The following is a 27197-nucleotide window of genomic DNA, read 5'->3' on the forward strand; positions in this document are numbered from 1 at the left end:
CTGGAACTACCTCAATTTGTCTGCATTTTTTAAAAAATAAATATATAATTGTTTCTCTTCTGTTCAGTTTGTGCGCATGTCACACACACACACACACACACACACACACACACACACACCACACACACAGCAGAATCAAATTAGACGTTTTCTGAATTTTTGACACATTAAGCCCAAAACATTTGCCATTCACTGACTTAACCTGAACAAATATAGCTGTCCATGCAATTGATTGCAACATATGAACTGGAATGAGACCAAAGTACAGATGCTAGACTTTGAATTGGGACCAGTGATAGTGTGATGTATAAATATTGTCATTGGTTATCAGGGCATTCTTGAGCATGAGTCAGAGTGTTGATGTATACATCCATGTCTGCAGCAGAATGCTCATCTTCCTTCTTCAGATCACACTGACTTTCTAATTCTGGAGACTTCGTTTACACACTATTTCAGTCCATTTGGTACTGGTCAGACCTCATCTGGTATCTTATGCCTAGCTGGAGCACTATACCTAAAAAAGGATTCAGACAAGTTTGGAACGGTTACAGTGAATGTGAACAAAACTCATTTTAAGATTGGAAAATGAATACTAGGGAGAAGGGGAATTGTATATGCTTAATCCCGTAAGGAAAAAACAGAAAAATTACCATCCAGAAAGCTGCAATCTGTTCTCCATCCTTCTAGATTGGGGAATACAAATTACAAAGTAGATTTGGATTGGAAAAAAAAATGCAATAATAATGTTTGACGGTGGGCCCTGTTTATTTTCTAGGTAGATGGTGGATTCCCCTTACAGCTACTGCCAAGAATGATTTAATACGGATTTCTGCACCGAACAAAAGCTTGAACAAAATGTTAAACAGCATTTAAACAAAGCTGATAGTTTTATCAATAATATTGCATGCTAGACTTGTCTTTTTGTTGGCTTCCCTAAGCAATCTTTTTTTACAGTGAATGGTCTATATATTTATAAAATAACTTCTGGCAAAAAGAGAGCTTTGAATTAGCAGCATTCATAACAAGGTTTTTATTTTGGGGTGGGGCTGAAGCCCTTGTGCTCATCCCACCACCACCCTTATCAAAGTAGCTTTTTAATCATTGACCACAGCCTTACAGATATCCCATGGAAAGATTCGTGAAAGTTTTTAAAAATATGCTTTGTGATAAGTATCCTTTGTGGCCCCATATAATGCAGCACTCTGTATTGTGCACTTGTGAGCATGAGACAGGGAGGAGCTTTCTTAAGATTTAATTTGCAGAAGTTTTCCTTCCTATGGTTGACTTGGCAACCGAGTGTTGAAATTGCATTGGAAAGAAGGGCGGTGGGATATAGTATTAAAAAGCCGGTGAGGGGGCGAAGAAGAGAATTGTACTAAACAAGGTGCGTGTCTTTTTATATCTGTATGGGTTTCCTTCTTGACTCTATATAAGCAATGTTGACCCATTCGACCCTCGGACCTACTCCAGAAGTTTAGAAACGAAGCCCTCGCCTTGAGTCCTCTCCCTGCTGGTGAATGACCTATAAAGCCGAATTCCTGGATCTGAGGTTGGCTTCTATCAAGAATTTCCCAGAGTCCCCCTACCCCAAGAGGCACTTGGTGCTTTCCACCAGCTGCTCTTGGTTCTTGCAAGTGAAAAAGGATGCTCCCTCCTACCCAAATCCCTCCCTCCGCCGCTGGGGCCGAAGCTGTCCGGAAATTCCCGAGGCTTCCCTCTCCCGCACCTTCTCACACTCTCACTCACACACGTACAGACGAGCGCGAGCGCGCGAGCGCGCGTCCTCACTCTCTCTCACACACACACACACACACACACACAGAGACAGACATACGGGGCGCGCGCGAGCGGGCGCGCTTATCTCTGTCCATTGTCCTCCCTGTTAGCTTCCACAGCCATTTCATCCAACGCCGCTTCCTGCAACGCGCTGCCCTTTCCTCTCTCTCATGGCAGCCTTCTCGCGGACCTGGACCTACAACCACCACCAACGGCTTCTCCCAATGAAGCCCGGAGATGCTGGGGCCTAAAGTCCTCTCCCCCTCCCAGGCAGGCTAAAGAATCTTCCGGTAGACGGGACCAAGATGGCTTGACTTCCACTTCGACAGGAGCAGTTGAATTTGGGGTCCTTCCTGGTGGAATCCCACTGAAAAAAATGAATCGAGCCACAGCCAGTTTTTGAGAGCTGTGAGATTTGAGGACAGACTCAGTTGGGGTGTAGTGCGATCTGATGCCTTGGTTACCCTGATGAAACTAATCCCTGGAAGAATTGGTGAGCGTCTGTTTTTTTGACATAAGAATGGATCAGTCTGGAGATTTTTTGGCTTAAAGGGAGGGGGTTCCTGCTGGTTGGATTTTAGTGGAAATGGACTGATCTAGGTGGGACCCGGTGGAAAGAAAACCTAGTAGACTGGATTTTGCTGCTGTCTGTTTGGGGAGTCAGACTAGACCAGCTTGAATTTCACGGGGGAAAAATGATGGAGTAACCTTGGTCCAGACATGGCAAACGGAGCTCAGTTCTTCTGGATGCATCCTTTAAGCTGGTGGCAGACTCTGCTCTCCATCCCCATCAACCCTCCTCCTCCTCAGCAAGGGCTGATTTTGCCATTCTCCTAAGCAGTCAACATCATCGGAAGAAAGAAAAAAAAAACGGTAAAGGCTTGGATTATTTTCCAGCTCCTTATACCTTATCCAGGCTGACAATAGAGGGAGGGGGCAGGATCACGGCCTGCAGGAAGAGAGAAGGGAGAGGGGGCGATCCTTTGAAATGGCAGTTTCCCTAGCCCCATTTCTTCCTGGGAGAAGGACTGGCCCTGTCTCCAAGGCAACAGCTCTGGGGCATTCCTAGCCAGCCTCCCTAGATAGGGTGTGAACCCTAAGCTACCAGAACACGGTAGAGTGGATTGAGAGGCAGGCTTTCTCCCCCCTTCGAGTGCCATCCATCTACCGTCACGTACCCCCAGCCAGCCAGTTGGGATAATGTTTCTACCACTCCTCTGATTAGCCAGACTGGAGAAGCGGAGGTGAGCAGGCCCAGTCACCAGACAAAACCGCATGCTCAAAACTGGTGATGCAGGATTGTTGTCTATGGCCATTCCTTGCAAAGTCCCTGCCTGCCTTTTTTTTTTTTTAATGTATTTCTCTTCCCGTATCTCCACCTCTTCATAGATCCACTTATTGCTATCTCCCAAACCAAGAGACAAACACACGGATCCGCTTCCTATCCTATGCACCCTGCATCCTAGCCACCACAATAGGAAACCCCCCTCTCCTCCTACTCATCCATCTCTGTCTTCCTGCCTCCTCCCCTGTATTGCTTTTCCATTTCACTCCTTTTCAGATGTCTCCATGGAGCCACCACCTGTTTCCTCTCTTCCTTTACATGGGGGGAGGAAGCTAAGGGTGGGGACAGCTCCCTTTTTTTTTTTATCATTCCCATGTGCTCATGATCAAGCTGGGTGTGGGAGTCTTATTTCCATTTTGCAAGAACTACATTGATCCCAGTTCTTTTGCTGCTTGCTAATCTTTTGGTCCTTTGCACCCTGTTGCTCTTGAACCCCCACCAAGTCTTCAATCTATGGTGGATTTTTTTCCAGGGTATCTATATATCCATTTCTCGAAAAGCATGGAAAGCAGAGGAGAAAGACTGAACGCATCTCATGCTGAAAGCTCATCATCCCACCTCCAAATCGTCACTTGAGAAGCAATTACCTAGACTTGATCTTGACCATGAAACCGAGATACTTTTGCAACAATTCCATTAGCCAAGTATATACGTTATTTTTTTACCACTTATATAATATAAGTGATAAAAATATAACAAACGCCTAAAGTTCAGTGTGTGCAGAATGATGAGGTAGGTTGAGGGCAGGAAAATGTAAAATCCCTTTGTTCTCATCCACTAGGCCTAGCTTGTTTTAGCAAGCTGTTAACTAAAAGATTCTTCACCCAGTTTGATGAGCTGCTTTGTCAAAAGAAGTACATTGATTTTGAGACAAGGTATTGATCCTCCCTCACTTCCCACCCACCTGATGCTATAACAGAAATTGGTAGTAAGCTATGTATAAAGCATAAATATTTCATCTGAGAACATCTGGATCGAAATCCCTATCACAAACTACAATAAAACAACATTAATAAAAATTTTGTTTTGTATCACCCTGATGTTAATTCAGAGGTGTTGAGCTCAATGCTATTAAATTGCCAACTAAAGTTCTGTCAAAGACAAATTTCTTTTGGAACAAATATTCCAACAATTGTGCTTGTATACAAGAAGTAAATTTGTGTTTCACCCTTGAGCCAGTCATACTCTGTCAAGTCAACCTACCTCACAGGTTTGTTGTTTTTGGGGAAAAGGGAAGGAGAGAGTGCCATGGATATAACCTTGCCATGGATAAAACACCTGAAGGAAAGGTGAGATATAAATAACACAATAATAGATAGCCACTTATCTAGATATCTTTGATTAGTAAATCATCTTCATATAATTAGCTAGAAAACTTCATAAAAGTTACCTAGTTGTATTTCAGAGATTAAATAAGAAGGATATAAACTTGGAAATTAGAGTACTAAAAATCAGTCATGTGCTAGTAATAATAACCAATTTATTTGCAAGATTAAATAAACTATTAGTCAGAAATAATACAACTTTAGATAATTACATTATTCCCCTATCACTGATGTAAAGAAAACATTACTGGTCTGTCTGGAGAGTTTAATAACTACACTTAATAAATTCCTGCTTTAAAATTAACAGTAAACCAATTATGTGTCACAAGGTAATCTAGTAAAATAATACCAGGGATTTATATTTATTTGCTTTTCTCTAAGATCTTAATAAATCAACTGTTAATCTATGTAGAAACTTCAGTTATTCTAAAATAGATCTATAATTTCTATGGTTAAGAGAGTAATAGGTGCTTAATCTTACTAGGACTTTTTAGTAACTATTGCTTTTCTCTTGCTCATAAATATCCAAAGTGCTTATGTATATAAAAACTGAGAAAAAATTGTGTTTTTAATGTGGCACGGTATCTGAATCAGCTTTCATTAGTTTATTGTAGCAGGTATATTTCACTGGAAGTGTCACTTAACTATGTGTAAATAATCACTGTATGTAAATGAATGTATAAGTGTGGGCATGCATGAGGATATATGTCCAAGTGTTGAATGAGTGTGTTGTGCAATACAATTCTTAAGGTTTATTCAATCATTAAATCCTGATTTCAGTAGAACTTTCTCTTTATAATTATATTAGAAATTTCTCTTATTGTAGCATTTGCATTGCCTGGGACCTCTTTAGAAGATGCTTTTGTTTCAGGTCACCCAAATGTATACAACCATTTTCGTGAATGAACATTATTTAGTGAACAAGGTTGCATTGTTCCATAAATGTATGAATTAATCTATAAACCATATTATTTTTTCTTGATTTGTTCATAAATTGGGTGCACTGCCATTTCATTGAATTATAAAATTCTACAATTCATTCGGTTTCCACAAAACTATTTGTACCCCATAATTGTAAAATTCTGTATAATTTTTAACAATGCTGCATCTGCCATTCATATTGAGCATAATTATTCATAGATCATCCAGATGAGAGAAATCAGTGAAATGAAATAGGCAGAAAGATTAACGTTTGTTGCCCTGTCAACCATGTTCAACACGACCTTTTCCTTTATACGTGTATCACTTTATATATACATGGAATAGGATAGACCCAAATCTTTTTATGGCTCAGATTAGAATGAATGTGTCTCATTTTGTGCATGAATTCAGGCCCATGCATTTCTGGATACTTTTAAGATTATGCAAAGGTTAATGAAGCAGTCTAATATAACCTGCAGCTGTGTTACTAAATGTTTTTTCTACCGTGTTTCCCTGAAAATAAGAGCCTGTCTTATATTTTTTTGAACCCTGAAATAAGCGCTTGGCCTTATTGCCATGCGCTCAAAAGCCCGATTTGGCTTATTATCAGGGGATGTTTTATTTTGGGGGAAACAGAGTAATATTATTTTGAGTGTGTCGCTACTGATTATAACAACAATAGGTGTTACTGTTGAAGAATGCAGCTCCTGATTGACATCCCACTTTCCATTATGGCTGACAGGTGCCACTCCAGAAAAGAATATTTGTAGCTCAGGTTTGGATTGTGGGGTCCTTGGTTGTCTCTGAGTTTGTTTGTTTTCTTGCAGACATTTCATTACCTAACTAGGTAACATCATCAGTGGTAGAAGGGAGTGAATTTGCCCTCCGTTTATATACAAGTGGCTTGCCCTATCAGTGTAGGTGAGTCTGTTCTTGATGGTATCTTGATTAGGCTATTGTTAGACTGTTGGATTGTTTTTTGAGTTGTTAGTTCCTTGACCGGAGTATTATTTACTGCTTGATGGTTGGCCTGGTATTAATCCTGGTGTTAATCTCTGCTTATCTGCAGAGATCTGTTGATTGTATCAACACCCAGATAAACAGAGAAGGACAAGGAACTAACAACTCAGAAAACAATCCAACAGTCTAACAATAGCCTAATCAAGATACTATCAAAAACAAACTCACCAACACTGACAGGGCAAGCCACTTGTATATAAGCAGAGGGCAAATTCATTCCCTTCTACCACTAATGATGTTACCTAGTTGGCTAATGAAGTGTGTAAGAAAACAAAACACCAAAAACCGTTCAGGTGTCACTCCTACAGTACCAATTGCTTGGCTTTAGCTGTGATCCTCCACCCCTTCTATTCCTGTGACAGTACTTTTTTCTCATATATACAGGACTTATCTGTGAAAAGGAGTTCTTAGACACCTCTGCAGTTTAGAATTTAGAATAATTTGCCATCTGAGGGGAAAATCTAGTTCAGGGATCAAGAGTTGGGCCAAATACTAGGTACTTAAAATAATTGTGGTTTCTGTCTTCAGATATTCCTAAACTCTAATGGGATCAAAACTAATAATCACTAATGAGGAGAGAGATCTTGTAGTAATTTATACTCAAATACATTTCAGATCTTGGAGTAACATTATTCAATGCAATGAAGGTGTTGATACAGTGTATATGAGCTGTAAAAAGGCCAAGAAATATGTTAGAGTCCCGATTTTACAACTTTTCTTGCCACAATTGTTAAATGAATCACTGGAGTTGTTAAATTAGTAAGATGGTTGTTAAATGAATCTGGTTTCCCCTTTGGCTTAGCTTGCCAGAAAATCGCAAAAGGTGATCACATGACCCTAGGATATGTCAACCATCATAAATATGAGTCAGTTGCCAAGCATCTGAATTTTGATCATCTGATCATGGGGATGCTGTGACAGTCGTAAGTGTGAAAAATGGCCATGAGTCACTTTTTTCAATGCCATTGTAACTTTGAATGGTCACTAAACAAACTGTTGTAAGTTGAGGAGTGCCTGTTTTATAAGGCATTATATATATCAATGGTGCAACTGTATTTGGAATATTGTGTGCTACAGCTCAAAAAGGATATAGTAGAGCTAAAGAAGGTCCCTATGAAGAAAAGTTGTGACATTTGAGGTTTTCTAGTTTAGCAAGGAGAATGGATATGTTTGTAGTGTACAGAATTATGCATAATTGTGAATAAATTGGACAAGAAACATTTATTTTCCCATTCCTAAAGTATTAGAAACAGAGGTTGCCTAACGAAATTGAATCCTGGAAGAATCAGGACAGATACAGACTTTAACATAACATGTGATTGAATTTTGGAATTCACTACCATGAGATGTGGTACTGACTATACCAGCTTGACTGGTTTCAAAACAGGGTTGGACCAATTCAGGGAAATTGTGGGGATTAATGGCTATTAATGGCAGTGTGATTATCTTTGATGTTGAAACACTATTGGGGGTTCTGTATGGAGTTGGGTGACTGCTGTGAGGACAGATTACTGGACTAGTTGGTCCAGTATCCAGCAGGCACTGATTATGTTCTTATGTCCCCAAATCCATGTAAATTTGTCCTTTTGTCAAGCTAACTGATGACCATAGGTTTGGAGGATCCCCTACTGCAGCCCAGAAACTGTCAGGTTGGGGAAAGGTTCATCCTTGCAAGTCAGAATTATCACATTTCCCTGTTAGATCAACCTGTGCAATTCAAACCAATGGACCACAAACAGACATTTCCTTCAGAAGATCCAAGTAAGTGAACCAAGCTACATGTAATAGGACAGGAGAAATCCCAGTTTAAATCAAATGCCCTTTTAGTAGGTTTAGGTGGTTGAAACAGCTTAATATGAGACAATAGTTTGGGTGGTTTAGGGGTGGGGAATTTTTGGGGGGTGGGGTGTGTCTGGGGATTGTCATGTGTGTTGGGCTTGGTCTCTGGGTGTTATGTGACTTTCGTTGTATGGATATACTATGTATATATGTACAATGACAATAAACTTTATATAAAATAGGATAGAGAATCTGAACAAGGAAAAAAGCCCAACAGGAACACTGTTCAGAGCTAGCGAAGTGCTGTGCAACATAGAAAAAAGCCTTTGCCAGCCTGATGTTCTCCAGCTATCTTGGGACTGCAACTCCCAGCCCAGCCTTTGCTCATTATGGTTGTGGATTATTATTGCAGTCCCAAGACATCTTCCGAGTACCACGATGTGGGAGATTGCTATAGAGAAAAAGCTTGAACAGTGAACAGCAGCAAGAATGTGCTTGGGGTGGATTTGTGAGAAAGTGATGGAACATGGAATCGTAAAACTGCTGAAATTTATAATGGATCTTTACCACACAGGTAAAATGCCTTCATGTAAGTAGGTCTTTATGTATCTGCAAACTTCAGATTAGGGGCTACTTTGATGATTAGGGAATGAATGAGTTCACAAAACATGTTGTCACATTTAGAAAGTCCTTACAAAGTTAACTTTTCTTTCTGATCAGCAAGCTGAATACTAGCAAGGGTGTTGATAAGGCTGTTGATGGAAATAAGGGAAGCCTTGTTCAAACCTAAGCTAATCTTCTACCTTTCTTCTCTTCATAAGTGTCAGGTTACCGGGAGGCAGCATGAAAGAGGTTGAAATATTTGATAGTCTTTACTGATTTCCCATAGTTTGTCAATATTTCTCCACCTCATCAACTTTAAGATGTGTGAACTTCAGCTCCCAGAATTCTCCAGGATGCAGGTTTAGAAATTTTAGGAGTTGAGGTCCATACATTTTAAAGTTGATGCAGTGGAGAAATACTATTCTAGAACAATACCTTGGAGGTAGTAAATCTATCAATGAATTTCCTCAGTCTATTTTCCCCTGCTTTTGCTTTCTATCTTATCCTTCCCTCTTTCCCTTCTCAGCAGAATTTCTGCCTACCCTGCCTTTTAGATGGTGAGGAGCTCATCTTATTTTTGCCCTTAAAATGATGATGATTAAAAGATTTGTGCTGGTCCCAGGAATGGCTTGTCTCAAACACTGTTCAACCCTTTTCCAATATGCAGATGTACAAAGAGAATAAGGGAAATACTGTTTTCCTTCTGGGGAAAAGCACTATAACAATTCTAACCCTAACTCTCCTGTACTTATTCAGAAAGGTCATATTTGTTAATAGGATAATGGTGGATTACACTTAGAGAAGGGAACAAAATGAAGGTGAGTAGCAATAGTAGCTAGAGAGGAAACAATACTGGGCAAGGCAAGTATTGACAACTCAAAGTGGCTTCAAAAGTTGCTGGTCCTATATTTATTAGTTAGGTAATATCTAGGGTTGAGACGTTATAGTACAGATGAGATCTCCAATAATGTATCATGGAAGGAAGCATTGCTCAGAATGAAGGGACACTAAGACCACAGGGACATTTAAGAACTTTTATTTCAAGAGGCATGGTTCTCTGTAGGTTAAAATGTGGTCTATATAGCTGTGGGCCGCCTATATATTGCCTGTACAATCTTGAGGACCATTAGCATTTAACTGAATGCTAAGGAATGGAAACCCTAAACTGCCCATAAGTAAGTTACCTTATTATATTTATTTGTTAAGCTGAATTTACTGTAGAATTTATCTCCAATTATTTTGCTTTTGAACAAAATTCTATTCCCCACCCTTTCATACCTTTTACTTTTTTAAGGCAGGTTTTCTGTGCCATTAGAAGAATTTGGGGGACAAAATGTAATAGGTGTTCTCCCTCACACTTTGTATGTGAAGGCAAGTTTTACACCTTACTGTATATTGGGCAGTTGCTGGGGTTGTAGAAGGCTTGTCTGGAAAACAGGAATTCTACCACTCTTCCACTTGATGTATTCAGCTCTTTTGACTTTCTTGTCTCAGCCCATGAATTTTGGAGAAGTCCCTCCCGTGCACTCTCCCAAGACAAACAGCTGTTACTTCTTCAGCTCCTGAAACAAAGTGGATTTCAGGTGAAAATAAGGATGCTGTTATGGGCTGAAAATATTCTTATTCTCATGAAAGAAAGTTCTCATCTTTCCACTATTACAAATAACTGGAAGCTGTTCTCCATTTTCTTCATTATTCTCAAATATCATAGTATTTCCTGCAGTAGCTTACATTAACTGTTGACTAATGTTTAACTCTTATAGTGGATGTCTTTCTTTCAAAATAGCTGACTGCAACTCAAATTCTGAACAGGAAAAGGAAGTTGTGTCCTAGTGTTTTTTTATGTATATTTATCCAGGCTGTCCCTAGATATTCCCCTCTTCCCTCTGTTATTTAACCTAATAGCAATACACATTAGCAACATTTTGAAAATGCATTTTTAAAAATCTCTTCATTTATTAAACCTAGTAGAAACACAATCCTCCATGCATCAACTTTTCAGAATGCCCTAACCTGTTGTACAGTATGTACAGCAACAAACAAGTTGGATTGGTTCTGATCCCCAGCTATATATTACGCAGACTCTTGAGAGAATTAAGTTTCTCTCAGAAAATTAGACTTGCTGTTGGGGGTGGGAGAGTTGCAGTAGGAATAGGTGACCCTTAATATCAAAGTGACATAAGAACACAAATCCTAAACATCCTCATTAATTTATGATTTTCACAAATCAGAGGGCTTGGTTCTTGTAGGAAAATTACATTTCTCCTAGCTCATGGGGACACGTATGTCTTATTAAGTCATTTGTTGGATTGGCCTAGCCCACAGGTAAGACAACCTTTTTGCAACATGCTTTTCTTCTAGTGCTACAGGGACTGTAGCAGGACATGTGAACCAGAACTAGAAGCAACTGGGCCCAATTTCATTATTTATCTTCAGGGCTTAATGGAGCAGAAACGCATGGTATAAAATAAATGAATGTTTGGCCATTATTTTGAGGGAAGTAACGTTTTAAGGTGAAACAGATTTGTTAAGCCCAGAGATGGTAAACCAGTGACACAAGTGTCAAATGTGACACATCACAATGTTTTAGGTGACACATCAGCATTCACTCACACCCACAACAACTACATGAGAATGAAGTATGCTCTCACACAACCTCCAGAGCCTCAGAAAATAAACATGAGAACAGGGCATGCTTTTGTGCAGTTTTTGGAGTCTAGGGGCCGTGGAAGAGCATTCTTCAAAGCTGCTTCTAGAATAAAGGCCTCATGTGATTCAGAATAGGTTACAGGGACCTGTCAACAGAAAGAGAGCACTGCCTGAAGGCAAGATGTGCAGCAAATCCTGGAGAACTCTGGGCTGTGAGGGGCAATCACACTGTTCCCCAAGGCTCATGCACCTTGGTGAATGGCATGAGATGGACTTTTGGAATAGCAGCAATGTTGCTAGGGCTGCTCAGCCTCAATGCTGCCACCAGGTTCCCCTGTTCCGTGTGGCTTAGATAGATGGGTGAGAGTGAGAATTATTTCTCTTTTGTTCAGGATGGGGGTATGGCATGCCAACAGAGTCTCCAGTAGTCTCTCCATCCAGTAACATCAGGCAGAGTAGGGCACTCCAGTCCATCTCAATTTAACAATTTAATATAGTGGGATCCCAGAAGCACTATTATGATGCCTGGTCTCTGGAACAGAGGCCTGGGGTTACTTGTGGGTACTATTAGGGAAATTGCAACTACAATACAGGTAGTCCTTGCGTAATAGTCATTTGCTTAGAGACCAGTTGAAGTTATGACACACTCCCCCAGAATTACTTATGACCCCCCCACTCCCCATTGTCATGTGATTGCATTTTGGGCACTTAGCAACCAGTTCACATTTATGGCCATTTGCAGCATCCTGTAATCACATGACCATGATTTTTGATTTTTTTTTTTTTGCAGGTTTCTGCCAAAAAACACCCATGGAAGAAAATGACTTTGTTTAACATCTGTGGCTTTTGCTTAACAACCGCCACAAAAAAAAGGATGTAAAATCAGGCATAGTTACATAGTAACCAACTTAACAACTTACGACCATAATACTTATACATGGGCACCACATTCCCAATCCCTGCATTATGGTTTAGCATATTTGCAAGTCCGGAAATTATGATGGACAAACAGCAGTTGTAAAACACTTTCTTATGTTCAGTGTGAATCAACCCATTGTATGTGCAATGCTTCAATATTTCTATTTAGAAATCTGGAGACAGAATGCAGTCATAATGCTGTCCTTGACACTTGGTAGGAATGTATGACAGGCATCCCAAAGAGTTAAAAGTACTGTTGTAGTACAGTGATGCTTTCTAAACAGCCCAATGTATGTGTGCAATACTTTTGCTGAGGATGGCAAGGATGGGCAAGGAGTGTTTTTTGTGGGTGTGTGACTAATTCAGTATCCATGCAGATGAGTCAGTCTGAAGAAACTGCATGACACAGCTCAATCTGTTTTACAAATTCCAGCGAACACTTACTCTCCTTTTCTCTGCTTCTATGATCAGGACACTGAAAATATATTTGCAGGTGGGCATATTGTGGGTTGGCATACTCATCTTAGACATATGAATGTACAGAGTACAGAAAAATCTCCTGAAAAAAGTTCTCTTTCTTCCAGTCAAAGGTCATCTACTAGTGTTTCTAATAGCAAAGGGGGACGGGGGGGAGTAGATGCCCTCATGGGGCATCTCCCTTCTATCTTGCCTCAGGCCACACACAATCCAATATATCCAAGGGAGATGGGTAGTTAGGAAGTATGAAATATCAATCCAGTGTGTATGAAAAAAGGTTACACATACATGTTGATATATGGATGCAGAATTCCTTTGTAAAACCTGGGATTCCACTTAGATCAGGATTCCTTACCACCATATAGAGGATTCTGAGGTAGTTTCCTGGGTGACCCCACAGTCCCTTGCATGTTTTATTCAGAAGGTATGTGAACATTGCTTGAAGTTATCTTCCTTGTCAATAAGTTTTTTTTTTTTAATTTAATTTATATGCCGCCTTTCTCCGGAGACTCAGGGCGGCTTACAATGCGTTAAGCAATAGCCTTCATACTTTTGTATATTTATACAAAGTCAGCTTATTGTCCCCACAAACTGGGTCCTCATTTCACCTACCTTAGAAAGGATGGAAGGCTGAGTCAACCTTGAGCCTTGGAGAAATTCGAACCAGCAGTAAATTGCAGGCAGCTGTGTTATCTTCCTTGCAAGGTAACTAATGGAGTGTGGGCACTAGACTAGGTGGATCTGATTTGACATCCTCAGCAAGGAATTCATGCTAACCTCACATTTTTAGATGTCATTTAATATATATAGTTGTGTATTTCCACATGCTATGTGTGTCCTCAATTAGACACGATATAAAATAAACCACTGTTTTATTTATTGTGGCTCAGATTCTAAATATACAAACTCTTAACTGAATTTATTATTAAAGAATGAGGGTTAAAGAAAGAATTATCATTCTCAGACATTACCAAGACAATGCAGGAATGACTGGAAAGTCTAAGAGGCTACAGTGTCAGCCTTTTTAATGTATTATTTCAGAAATCCAACTGGAGGGCCATAAAAAGAATACAAGATATATGGTCAAGCTATTGCCCAAATATTATTTGACTTGTCTCATATAATATGTTTTTCATGTGTACAGTATTCATAACAGTATGTACTAAATATGAAAGGTATAGTTCCCATACCTGTTTAAACATGGTACAGTTGACTTCAACTGTACTTGGCAAAAGGCCTTATTTCAGACATTTTTTGTAATATTTTTGGAAAGGTAAAATGGTACAAATAGTCCTCAACAATCACAATTGAGCCCAAAATTTCTGTTGTTAAGCAAGACCGTTGTTAAGTAAATTTTGGCCCATTTTACGACTTTTCTTGTGATAGTTGTAAGTGAATTACTGCAGTTCTTAAGTTAGTAATATGGTTGCTAAGTGAATCTGGTTTCCCCATTGGTTTTGCTTGTCAGAAGGTTGCAAAAGGTGATCACGTGACCCCAGGGACACTGCAACGGCTATAAATATGAGTCAGTTGCCAAGCATCCGAATTTTGATCACGTGATTATGGGAATGTTGCAATGGTCGTAAGTGTGAAAAATCATCATAAGTCACTTTTTTCAATATCGTTGTAACTTCAAACAGTCACCAAATGAGCTGCTGTAAATCGAGGACTACCTGTATATCTTAAAAAACTTTACCCACTTATGATTTCAGTGTTAGCATTTTAAGGAATCAGGAAGAAGATTAGAAACAGAAAATAGTTAAAGGCAAGTTTAAGAGTGTAGAGAGGAAGAAAAGACCTCTGTATGTTATCAGCTCCAGTCCTGCCCCACTGGTTAACGAGGGCCAGCTAGATGGGGTTCCTTTAGAGAACATCACTAGAACCCTCGCCATAGCATAAACTTCAAGCTTGTTGCTTACTAAGTGTTCTGGTGTTTAATTTGTGATTTTAATAAGTACTCGATGCTATATCTCACTGACAAAAGGAATAGCAAGATAGTATGTGATGTGCCAGAAAAAAGAATGACAGATGTCCTTATAGTAAGAGACTGTTTCCCTTTCCCCCTTTTTATCTAGGCTTTCACTGTGGTGGCTTATTGTGAGTCTTAGGAATGTGAATGCTCTCAAGTATCTGGAGAGGTAGCTTTTCTCAGTGGTAGAATATATGTGGAACACTCCAGTACCAAATCTAATGTGGAAAAAAACCCACCAAATAATGGAAAATATAATTGCCAGAGACTCTAAAAACTGCTGCCTATCAGAAAAAAAGATGGATCAGTGACTTGAATAGTAGTAGATTATCTTATAAAAGTCACACCCATTCATAATGAAAACTGAATAAAAAATGTAACTTCATAAATGAGAGGGACTTCTTGTACATTTATGCAGCACCCATTATCCAGAGGTTTGCTTTTATTGCACTACATAAGTAAGGAGTTAATGACTCCTGCGTATGACAGAACATGCACAAATCTCCCAGTTGGTGGGACATGAGCAACTATATGTTAGCCTCAGAGATATCCCCAAATTAGAGATCCTAGGTTGCATACAAGAGCATGTACATGCTTGCACTCAAACTGGGCTTTGGCTGGGCTTGTTTCATAATGGACAAAATACACCCAAACTAACTAATACTGTTGATAGGGAATGCTGCATGTGATATTGGTATGACTAAGATTGGTAACCTCATCCACTTTATCTTGCTAAAAAGTGTTAGGAGAAAGTTGAATGAAACAATGAAAATACTGGTGGAAGTCAGTATTCACTGGCATATGGAAAATTGTGGTTGTTTTTTTTTTTAAAATTTGATTTATATGCTGCCCTTCTCCGGAGACTCAGGGCGGCTTACAATGCATTAAGCAATAGCCTTCATACTTTTGTATATTTTTACAAAGTCAGGTTATTGCCCCCACAAACTGGGTCCTCAATTTACCTACCTTAGAAAGCATGGAAGGCTGAGTCAACCTTGAGCCTGGTGAGATTCGAACTTACTAATTGCAGACAGCTGGAGTTAAATTACAATGCATTAGTCTGCTGAGCTATCCAGGCTTGAAATGAAAGAGGAGCAAATGGGAAAAAAAGGAATGAATGAATAAATGAATGAATGAAATTAAAGAAAGAAAAATAGGTTCTAAGTTTTAGTACCTGTTTGGCAAAGAACGTCTATTATGTATGCATGATAAAGGAACAAATGGCAAAGCATGACTGATTACTTGTTTACAATCAAAAGTGAAGAGAATTAATGAAAGATACAAACAAGATGAGAAACTCTGGATGTGGATTTGATATATGAAGAATGTTTTCAGGAAACAACGTGAATATGAAAGAAAAGGAAAGAAATGAAAGAAAAGTCAAAATTAGGCAATTATAGGGAGTGTACAACATAAAAAAATAAAATCAGATTAATACCCTTACAATATGAATGATTACAATACAATACAGCTTAATTACAGTTACAGTCCTTACAATAACTATTGGATGGCTATATAAATTTGTTAAATAGATAAATATTTTAACTGGATTTTTAATGCTGTACACTGCCTGGAGTCACTCTGTGTGTGTTGGGCAGTTATATACATTTGTTTAATAAATAAATAAAAGAATACATAAATGAAAAGTAGTGAAAAGGAAAAAATATGTGAAACCTTTCTGAAATTAATTAAGCTATGAAATTCCACAGACATTTATGGAGTTACACTAATGGGAAATATTGAAAAAAATGTTTGAATGAACTGAAATAATCTATGGATGAGAAAAAATGCATGTGAGATAATAATTAATTAGAAAGAATTAGAAGAGAAAAATGTCTATTTTTATTTATTAAATCTATATGCAGCTTATCTCACTCTACAAGGCGACCCTACAAAATGTTATATAACAAAGATGGAGAGAAAAAGGTAATTGCAAAGAATGTGTCCAGCAATACCCAGGAACAGTTAATAAAAAAAGTAAAGAAAATCAGCCATTTTGATGGAAATAAAATTATTTAGAGGTGAATTAAAAGGTCTATACAAGAAGCTTCCAATAGAGTAAACAAAATTATTATTATGGTTCATCACATAGTCAGCCAGATGCTTAGATTGGATTTGGCATTTTTATCCATCTACTGAGTCCTTCCTATGGCCTTGGGACAGGCAGTTGTTTGATAGTGTTAAAGTTATTGTTCCTGGATGTAAGCTGTTGCAAATAAAGCTGCCTTTTGCAATTGATGGATGGTGATTTTGCTGTAGTTGACAGATGATGATTTTATTCAATTGATGGATGGTGATGATTATTGTTATATCCCATCTTTTTATCTCTAACTTAAGGCAGCAAACATACCTAATACTCTTGGCTCCTAGGTTCTCCACAACAAAAACCCTGGGGGGGGGGTGGAGGGGTGGGCTGAACGAGAGTGAATGGCTCAAACCTAGCCAAGCAGCTTTCATGATTAAGGGTGGCCTAGTTTTCTGGTTTTCATATCAGCATTTTTCACTATATCAAACTGACTCTCCACCACTTCATCATAAAAGTGATGAAATTATTGAGGTTGAAACAGAAATGAGGGGATACTAAATGAGGTACTTTAGAGGTTTGTATGGGAAAGATAGTGCTATGTTGAAGAATGTAATTGAAATAAATGCTTTAAAATTAGAATCCACAAAAAATTATGAAAGGTCATAAATGCTGAAAAAACGTTGGAAAATTGTAACGCTGCAGGTGTAGAAGGTATAACTGGAGCAATGTTAAAATATCAATGATTTGTTAAATGGGTTCATGTCTTATTTCTTGTCTGTCAATATTGCATCTGTATCTGACTATTGGCACAATGCCATTATTCTTTCCTTATATAAAGGGAAATGCAAAACTATAGGACTGAATGCAATAGCTAAAGGGGAGATTATTCATTGAATGTTCTTGAGAAATGCATTTGACACAGTTCCAGTTGAAATGGCACAAGGAGATAGTAAACAAAATTTGGTAAGTGCAATGCATTCTTATCCTAGGCATAAAATGTGCAGATCATATTTTTTTACTTCAAGTCTTTGAGAAATGCAAGAATATGAGGAAAGTTAATTATATGTGTAGGGGGTAGAGCTGATAACACAAGATTGTTGATTTACAAGAAGCATAACATAAGGTGAATAGGCTTAAATTTTGAAGGTTGGTTGCAGAATGTAATTAATAGACTATGATAGAAGTAAGTCTACATGAGAATAAATAGCAAATTATTCAACATTGAACAAAGTAAGAAAATGATGTATAGTATTTCTTTAGTTGATGTAATAGGCAGAAGGAATAACCTTGAGCAACAGGAGGAAGAGTCACAAGCAATCAGATAAAGGAAATCTGAATCTCAGCCAGATCTGTAACTTTGAACAATGTCTCCAACAAGATCTCCCTAGTTTTCATGAAGGTAGTGAGAGAGGAAGCACATTCAGACTTGCAAGGTTCTGTTACTGTAACTATTTAATGCTTTGTACCTCTACTTAGTTTGGTATATGGTGAGAGTTTACATAAGAGGAAAACATTAAAATAGTAATGGGATACTTAAATTGCATATGTGGTAAACAAGTTAGGATCAAGAATTAATGTTGTATGATTTTGAATTGAATACAGAAGTAAGTCTTTAGTAACTGAAGAAGTACATTGAGAGGGCTTGATTATATACAAAAAATAAATGAGAATCGTATGAATAAATACAGGAAGAAGAGTGAATTTTTGAGAGGAGTAGGAAGACTGAGGTCATTATAGCTGTATGGAACTGATGAGATCCTTAAAAAAGCTGAAATGTTTGAAAGATAAAAAGCAATCCATACTATAAAGTAATGTATGGATATGGAGAAAACAAGGATTGCTTGGAAAAATAGAAATATATGGTAAAATATAATAAGTGTTAGTCTAAATAACATTTAATTTTCTTCTTTTTCCCATGTTTGATTTGATCCTGCTTAGTACTTCTAAATTTTTTCTTCATTCTACATAACATTGCTCATCTCCATGATGTATATAATAATATTATATTTGAACTGCCAAGAAATTTTAATAGAAATTTTTTCATTAGAATTCTGTGTTTTTCAATTGCTCACAACTACTCTGTTAATCTGATATTTATTTATTTATTTATTTATTTATTTATTTATTTATTTATTTACTGTATATAGCCACTTGAATAAATAATTTGGGTGGTGAGCAATATATAAGAAATTTAATTCATAAAAGGGGGGAAAGTTGGTGCAAAATGCAGCTGCCCACATGGTTTTGTGCAGACCCCAGTGTGCACATGTATCACCTCTCCTGCGGGAGCTGCATTGGTTGCTGATTTGCTTCCGGGTGCAATTCAAGGTGCTGGTTGTTACCTTTAACACCTTTATATTTACCTTTATGGCTCAGGACCAGGTTGTCTGAGGGTCCGTCTCTTGCTGGTCACATCTACCCGACCCATCAGAGCGGGGAGGCAGGGAATGTTGCGGGTCCCATCCCTGAGGGAGATACACCTGGTGGGACCCAGAAGAAGGCCTTCTCCGTGGTGGCTCCCACTCTCTGGAATATCATTCCCCCAGACATTAGAATGACCCCCACCCTAATACTCTTCCGGAAGGTGCTGAAGACTTGGTTCTGCCAGCAGGCTTGGGGAACCCAGAGCGGGATGGAGCTCATTAAATGGCTCATGTGATCTGCTGTCGCCAGGGCAGAGGGTGAGGGTGGGGGTGATCTTGTTATACTATATTAATTTATTTGATTCTTTTTGTTAGTTTTTATTGTTTTAAATGTGGTTTTATATTCTGTGAGCCGCCTTGGGTAGCCATGGGTGAATAGGCGGCAATATAAATTCAATAAATAAATAAAAATAAATAAAAGGCCCTATATAATGCTTCATGAGACACACATGCAGGTAGTTCTCAATTTAAAACTACAATTGAGCCCAAAATTTATGTTGATAAGTGAGAAATTTGTTAAGTGAGTTTTGCTCCATTTTACTTTTTTTCTTGCCACAGTTGTTAAATGAATCACTGCAGTTAAATTAGTAACATGGTTGCTAAGTGAATCTGGTTTCTTCATTGGCTTTGCTCACAAAAGGGGATCACATGACCCTGGGACACTGCAACTGTCATAAAAATGAATCAGTAGTCAAACATCTGAATATAAATCACATGACCATGGGGATGCTGCAATGGTCATAAGTGTGAAAAATTTTCATAAATAACCTTTTCAGTGCCGTTGAAACTTCAAACGATAACTAAGCAAATTGTTGTAAATCGAGCACTACCTGTATTAATCTCCCCTAACATCCTGCCATTAACACTTGGGGAAAAGGCAAGTTTTAGCAAACTCCTGGAAGGCCAAATAACTAAATATATATTTAATTTAATTAAATATTAAGAGAGACACATTGGTGACCCTTGTTATCCATGGCTTCATTAGAGGTCAGAGTTTGGTATGCATATTAAATATTTTCCTGTATCTGTGGTTTGGGGCTGGTTTTTTACTTTGCACACAAAATGGCAGATGGGCATGCACAAAGTATGTTTTTTCAAGATCTTGTTATCCATAATTTTGTTACCTGTGGTTGCTAGTCTTGAATGTGACTAACAAAGACCACCTGTCCCCATATTTTCCATGTACCAGCAAAATAAATAAAGAGTGAGAGATTTACAGTTCTATCTATTGTCATTTCCCCCCATCCTTTCCCAATAAATAAATAAATCAATAAATTTGTCTAGTACTTATGTACTAGAGACAGTGTAGTTCAAATGCCGTTAGAGGACATGAGAAGACTGAGGTTTGAGGAGGGAGAGGGAAAAATGAAACAATGAGTGAACAAATGTGATGTCCTTTTAGAATTAAAGTGCATAGCAGCTACAGTATGTTTTGTATATAAAAAATCCCATCGCTTAAAAATTATATCCGAGCCTAATTTAAGGCATTTTCAGGCTAAGTCAATAATTGTTTGCTTTGTAGGTAGAGTTTATGATAGCAAAACATCAGAAAGAGTCTAGTAACACCTTTTCCAACTAACACGTTTTATTAAAAGCATAAACTTAGGCCTTTTAATAAAAGGTGTTGGTTGGAACAAGTGTTACCTGACTCCTGATTCTTCCACTTGTGGGCATTGTGATGATTTTGTTACTATGTACATACCTATGACTATGTAAGAAGCATTTTAAAAGGCAACCATTCATCTCACTGATTACTGATCCTTTAGAGACTGATCTGGCCCTTTATAATAATTGGATGGTTTCAAATTTGCATTAGAAAAGTCATCAAAATCTTTTGTATCTCTCTTAATGAGAGAGGGAGGGGAGATACAAATGCGCAAACACAGACACAATTTAAATGGAAATGAAATAAGACAAATGTCAGCTTTTGTCCTGGCCCCACCAATTTTTCAAGGGTAGCCTCAACATCAAGACTGCCAACTATTAAATTATACATCCCTCATTTAAAAGGAAGCCTCATGTATTAGTGGACATTTAGGGTTCACAGGAAGATAAATATTTAATTTGTTTCTTACAGTACTATTTTACATTTCCTATTCTGGAGTGACCAACTATGAACAGGGATTGGCCTTTGATTTTTATTCAGAATTGTTTAAGAAAATGCATTTAAGTAAATAAATAAAATCTTCATGTATAAGCAGTTCCTGATAAAATTCCTTCCATACACCAAAGTACAAATTGTATCATTCTACTGGTAGGAAAAGGCCCCTGTCTGATTACTATAACATTTGTCTGATTACTACAACATATATTACTATAACATTACTATAACATTCTGTCAATTACTATAACATTTTAACCTAATACATTAATGCTGGATGAACGATCTGACTCAATATAAGGCAGATTTCTGTCTTCCTCTTAACAGACCAGTCTAATCATCTAAAACTGGCCAAGGAACTGAGCAATTCCGACATGCAGGGGGAAAATAATCTGTGAACATGTCCATTTATTCTTACTTGTTTATGATGGTACTAATTCCCATAGAGTTAATAAAAATGAGCTGCTGCGAATGAAAAAAAAGTTTTGAATTTGGAAAAAACTCAGAATTATAAACTGTTGTAACTGACTAATCATGGCATTGCTTTTAATTGTCTTCATCCCCAAGTTAGGAATTAAATTGTAACATATATTAACTACTAGTTTTGCATTTATAAAGATTTAACTGTTTCCCAGACATAAACACCTTTCTTCTATGTTTCTGATGACTCCATGCAGTTCAAAATATATGAAGCAGCTTGGCAGAATGGGAAATCCAATGAAACTGGTGTTTACAGTTTTAACTACATGTCCCAAAAACCATGTGGGGAGTACTCCAAAATTACAAACAGATATTTATTCCACACCAGTTTAAATGTTATGGCTTCTCCTGAGAATTCTGACTGCTCCTTATCTACCTTCTCCCCTATCTTTATTACTTTGTTTTTGATGTAATGTTATGTGTGGAGTGGATAAAGCCTAGATCTTCTCAGTCTTCTTGCCATTTGCATCTGTACCAGGCATTTGGGCCTATCTTAGTGGCTAGTTTTGAAGACTGCTTGGCTTTTTTGGGAAATTTGGAAATGGGAAAATATTGATCAATCTCAGAGGAATTCTAATGCAAAATACTTCCAGGGCAGAAACAATCCTTCTCATTTTATAAACATAAGATGAGTCTTATTCCCAATACTGACTTAAAGTGACAGTGAATGGATGCAATTCTTCTTCTATAGGATAAGAAACTGCAGCTGACAGGGAGTGTCCCTCATCATTATAAAGTTATAATTATATGTAAAACTCTATTCAACCAATCAATGACTGGGTTCATATATCACTAAGCCATGGCCTTATTTTGCAAAAGAACTGTTTATGGATTAACTGGATATGAATCCAGCATTTCAGTTGATAAAGTACAATTTATAAATTAGAGTTTATAGGATAACACAGTTTATGACATGCAATGAACTATGATTAATGACATCATGGTTTAATAAATTGTCTCTTTTAAATTTAATTGCAGTATTGTGGGATTAAAGTAGAATATGTATAAAAAGCTTTTAGGAGGAGGGAAGGAACGTCGGTGTGTGTGTGTGTGAGAAAGAGAGAGAGAGGGGGGTGGTGGTGGAGAGAGAGATGGAGAGAGAGCAAGTGTGTGTGTGTCAGGAAGAAAATTCACTGTGCTCAGGGTGAGTCCTTTGCAGGCCAGAAATAGCATTTCGGTGTTGCTAGTTGCATCTGGTACCAGTGTCTCCCCTCCCCCCAAATCCTGACCAAGCTCTCAAATCCCCTGCAATTTTACAAATCTTCAGAACATTAAAATGTTCTGGAGATCACTGTAATATTAATTTGTGCAGATATTTCCATCATCTATTTAAAAAAAAAAAAACACCCCAATCCACAAACTCCAAATTTTTCCTTTAAAGACTGAGTCATCTTTCATTTGAATGGTGAAATGTTGATTATTCCAGAATACAATCTTAGGGTTTGATTTCAGTATGGTGAGAAAAAGTTATTATATGTCTATGACAACTGATTAATTCTTTCTTTTCCATATTTTTCTCCTACTTTTTTTCCTTACAGACAATGCCTCCCTTTAGTACCGGGGACATGGGCCATCACCAGGCACACTGCCGCTGACCCAGGTTCCCCCTTTTCTTCCCCAGCCTAAAGATGGCCAGTGCCAATGAGACTGAAGAGGGCCATGGCTCAGCACCCAGTACAGCTTCCACTTATGCCAAGCTGCTACTCCTGGGCTTCATCATCTGTGTGAGTCTAGCAGGGAATCTGTCTCTTTCGCTGCTGGTGTTGAAAGAGCGTGGTCTCCACAAGGCCCCCTATTACTTCTTACTGGATCTGTGCCTGGCTGATGTGATCCGCTCAGCTGTTTGCTTTCCTTTTGTTCTCGTCTCTATCCGCCATGGCTCTGCTTGGACCTACAGTGTACTGAGCTGCAAAATTGTGGCCTTCATGGCTGTTCTCTTCTGTTTCCATGCTGCCTTTCTCCTCTTCTGCATCAGCGTCACTCGCTATATGGCTGTGGCTCACCACCGCTTCTATGCCAAACGCATGACTTTCTGGACGTGCATTGCTGTCATCTGCATGGTATGGACTTTGTCAGTGGCTATGGCCTTTCCACCTGTCTTTGATGTTGGGACCTACAAGTTCATTCGTGAGGAAGACCAGTGCATCTTTGAGCACCGCTACTTCAAAGCCAATGACACCCTAGGCTTCATGCTGATGCTAGCCGTGCTGATCTTTGCCACCCATGTGGTTTATATAAAGCTACTTCTCTTTGAGTACCGCCATCGTAAGATGAAGCCTGTCCAAATGGTTCCAGCTATCAGCCAGAACTGGACGTTCCATGGACCTGGAGCCACTGGACAAGCTGCAGCCAACTGGATTGCTGGCTTTGGCCGTGGTCCCATGCCTCCTACATTGTTGGGCATACGGCAGAACGCCCATGCTGCCAATCGGCGATTGCTGGGCATGGAAGAATTCAAGGCTGAGAAGAAGCTAGGCAGGATGTTCTACGTCATCACTTTGCTCTTCTTGGTGCTCTGGTCACCCTACATTGTGGCCTGCTATTGGAGGGTATTTGTCAAAGCCTGTAGCATCCCCCATCGCTACCTCTCCACAGCCGTTTGGATGAGCTTTGCCCAAGCTGCTGTCAATCCCATAGTTTGCTTTCTACTCAACAAAGACCTCAAGAAAGGCTTGATTGCCCACATTCCCTGCTGGAGGACAGAGCCTGAATTGCCCAGAGAGCCTTACTGTGTGATGTGAGGAATGCTAAAAGGTTGGCTAGAATGCACCCCACCCACGCCAACTGAATTTTTCTTTTTCCTTATACGTCACATGAGGTTTTTCTTCCCCTGCAATGGGTCATTGTCTCCCAGAGTACTTGTATCACAAACACTCTAATCTCTCTGTTGTCTAAGGGCAATTATCAAAATCATCCATTAGCTGCTATGAGACCAGAGCTGGATTCTGGTCTGTGTTCCTCTGGGGTAAATCCAGAGTCATACGCCAACAGTATTTGGTCCCTAGTAGTATTCCATCAGTTCTCAGAAGAGGTGAAAAATATTCTATGCTTTCCTGGTTTTATAATCCCCAAACTCTATCAAATCATTTAAGACTGTCCCTATAAAATTCTATCCCTAGCTTCTTAATACCCATTATTGCTTTGAAAGTAGGCCAGAGTTAGATTTTTGGGTTTGGTCTCCCAGAGCGAAGCCAAAACTATTCCACTTACTGGAGCAGAAATAGTTTGCACTCAGTGGTTTTGTTTGGTTTTACAGCTAGAGGGTGACAATGAAAAGGGGTCCCTATTGATGGAATGTACTTTTATAGAAGATTAATTTTCTGATCCAGTAACTCCATCAATGAAACAAATTCCACGTGATCTCAGAATTTGTGGGGCTATGGAGGATGGGCCGAGAGAGGGCGGAGGAAAGGAGGCAGCAGACAAAATTGTTCAAGGGAATGCCATGGAGCCAGCCATGACTTAGCTCTTTGTCTGTCAGAAGCAGTAACCAGGGAGCTTTGGAAACTCCACCTCAGTTGCCATGGCAGCAACCAATCCAAGACCCTGTAGACCATGTCACTCTGGAACAATGCAAGGAAGAAGATGCAGGAGAAGCATTTGGTGGGGAGAGGCCTGTAGTGGTGGTGGGGAGAAACCTTTCCCTTAAGAGTGGGAAATGCTATATAAATATGCAAAGCAGAATGCATTCAAGGCTGCAGATAAATGTAGGGTGACTACGTGGAAATCATAAGGCATGATGTCAGCATCATAGTACATATTCTGTCTGCTAAAATGAAAAGCAACAAATAAGGTTTATGTATTTCTATAGCCTCTTCTCTTACTACTTGCAAACATTCAGAACATGTGAAACATCAGTAATCCTATCCATGCCACATATGACAAAATTTTCTGCACCTCCTGTTGAGAGATGTTTACAGTTTAAGTAAGATGCTAACCTGCCCAAATTTAGAATCCCATATTTCAGAATTATTCCAGCAGACAAATTATTGGTCTTTGGATTATTGATAGAAAGAGGACAGAATGTCTCGAGTTAGAAAAGGCACCCTAGTTCTGCTAAACACTAAAATGGAAATCAGACCTAGGAAAAAGGAGAGCGGGTAGACAGCTTGTTAAAGAAAATATGGGTGTACTGGTTATAGAACTGGGAGAGAAAATGTTACACCTAATTTGTAGCGAGGGCAGTGAAAATATAGGAATCAAATTTCCTGATTCTCTTCATCCAAAAATATGAATAGAGTTTGGGGTTTGGAACCGGAGAAAGTATGACTGGTTGAGTTCATACTTAGTTATATGACCCAACTGCCCTGTTGTTGCATTTTCTGAAGCAGGAACTCTCCAAATTCAACCTGATCAATTCCTAGCCATATAGTTTGATCCTGCTGAAATGGACATGGTTACTGTTTGCAATGAAATGCTTCTTATGGGATGGGATTGGGAGGCATGGGCTGGGAGAAAAGATTTAGGGGGAAGGGAATGTTGGAGAATGATTCCTGGAAGAGGCATTGTTGCTGGTATTGTGTGAGAAAGGCAAACGGGACACTTGAAGAGGGCTACATGTCAGGGAAAGAACGGGGGGAATATTAGTTCAGGAGATGGAAGAGTCAGAGCCTGGGATTGGGGGCAGGATATGGGGAACCAGATGAATTTAGTGCAGAGATTGGGGTTTTCCCCACCTTTTTCCCTCCAAAGGACTCTGATGTTTACTTTTGCCTCTGAAGAAGACTGTTCGTCTTACCCTCCAGTCCTGCCACCACAGTATGGCCTTAATCATTGGCCAGCATTACGGCCACCCCATGGAGAACCATATTTGAAAAATATGGCAGATGAACAGATGATTTCCAGAATGCTTTTTTTTGGAAAGAGACATGAACAAAGTTGTTGTTGTTTTTTAAAGGGGAAATGAATAAAGAAATTGAGACTACAGCAAGGGAGGGAGGGTTGGGTGGGGGCACAGGACAGATGGATGTGTGTCCCCTGCAATGTATGCTTCTGAATTTCTTTCCGATGGGACAGCTTGGGATAGTGGGTTGGGGGTGTAATTCTGTGGGTGGAAATTGAGATTTGGGATAAGGATTCAGACTGATCCTACCCCACCACCACCCTTTTTGTGTCAAAAATTGTTTCCACTTCCCTTTTTTTCTGGGGATTTTCTTGTTTGGTTTGGGTTTTTTTAATATACATATGAAATGCAATGAAATGCAAAATTCCTGGGTGGTTCTTTTTAATGAAAAGCAAGACCAAATATAAACAAAGAAAAACCAGATGTGAAATTCATGACCCAAGTTCCTAACATCTACTTTTAATCTAAATGGCAGTTGTGGAAGTAGGAGTTTTCTTTCCACCTAGCACCATTTCTCTAATGGAAATAGCCCCTTAACCATG

At 38.9% G+C, this 27197-nt stretch overlaps 1 protein-coding gene across 1 annotated transcript; it reads left to right on the plus strand.

The window, feature by feature from the left end:
• Nucleotides 1–23440: 23440 nt before the first annotated feature.
• On the plus strand, nt 23441–24869 carry GPR173 (G protein-coupled receptor 173). Its single transcript, XM_070935205.1, has one exon. It carries the CDS (start codon nt 23441–23443, stop codon nt 24551–24553), a length of 1113 nt encoding a protein of 370 aa, XP_070791306.1. The 3' UTR covers nt 24554–24869.
• The last annotated feature ends 2328 nt before the right edge of the window (nt 24870–27197 follow it).

Source organism: Pituophis catenifer, unplaced genomic scaffold (assembly GCF_029215685.1).
Source record: "Pituophis catenifer annectens isolate HBS135680 unplaced genomic scaffold, rPitCat1.0.hap2 SCAF_2, whole genome shotgun sequence".
NCBI classification, from domain to species: domain Eukaryota; kingdom Metazoa; phylum Chordata; class Lepidosauria; order Squamata; family Colubridae; genus Pituophis; species Pituophis catenifer.

Excerpts from the sequence above, each read along its gene's own strand:
- GPR173 (XM_070935205.1), top strand. The coding sequence starts at position 23,441 with ATGGCCAGTGCCAATGAGACTGAAGAGGGCCATGGCTCAGCACCCAGT.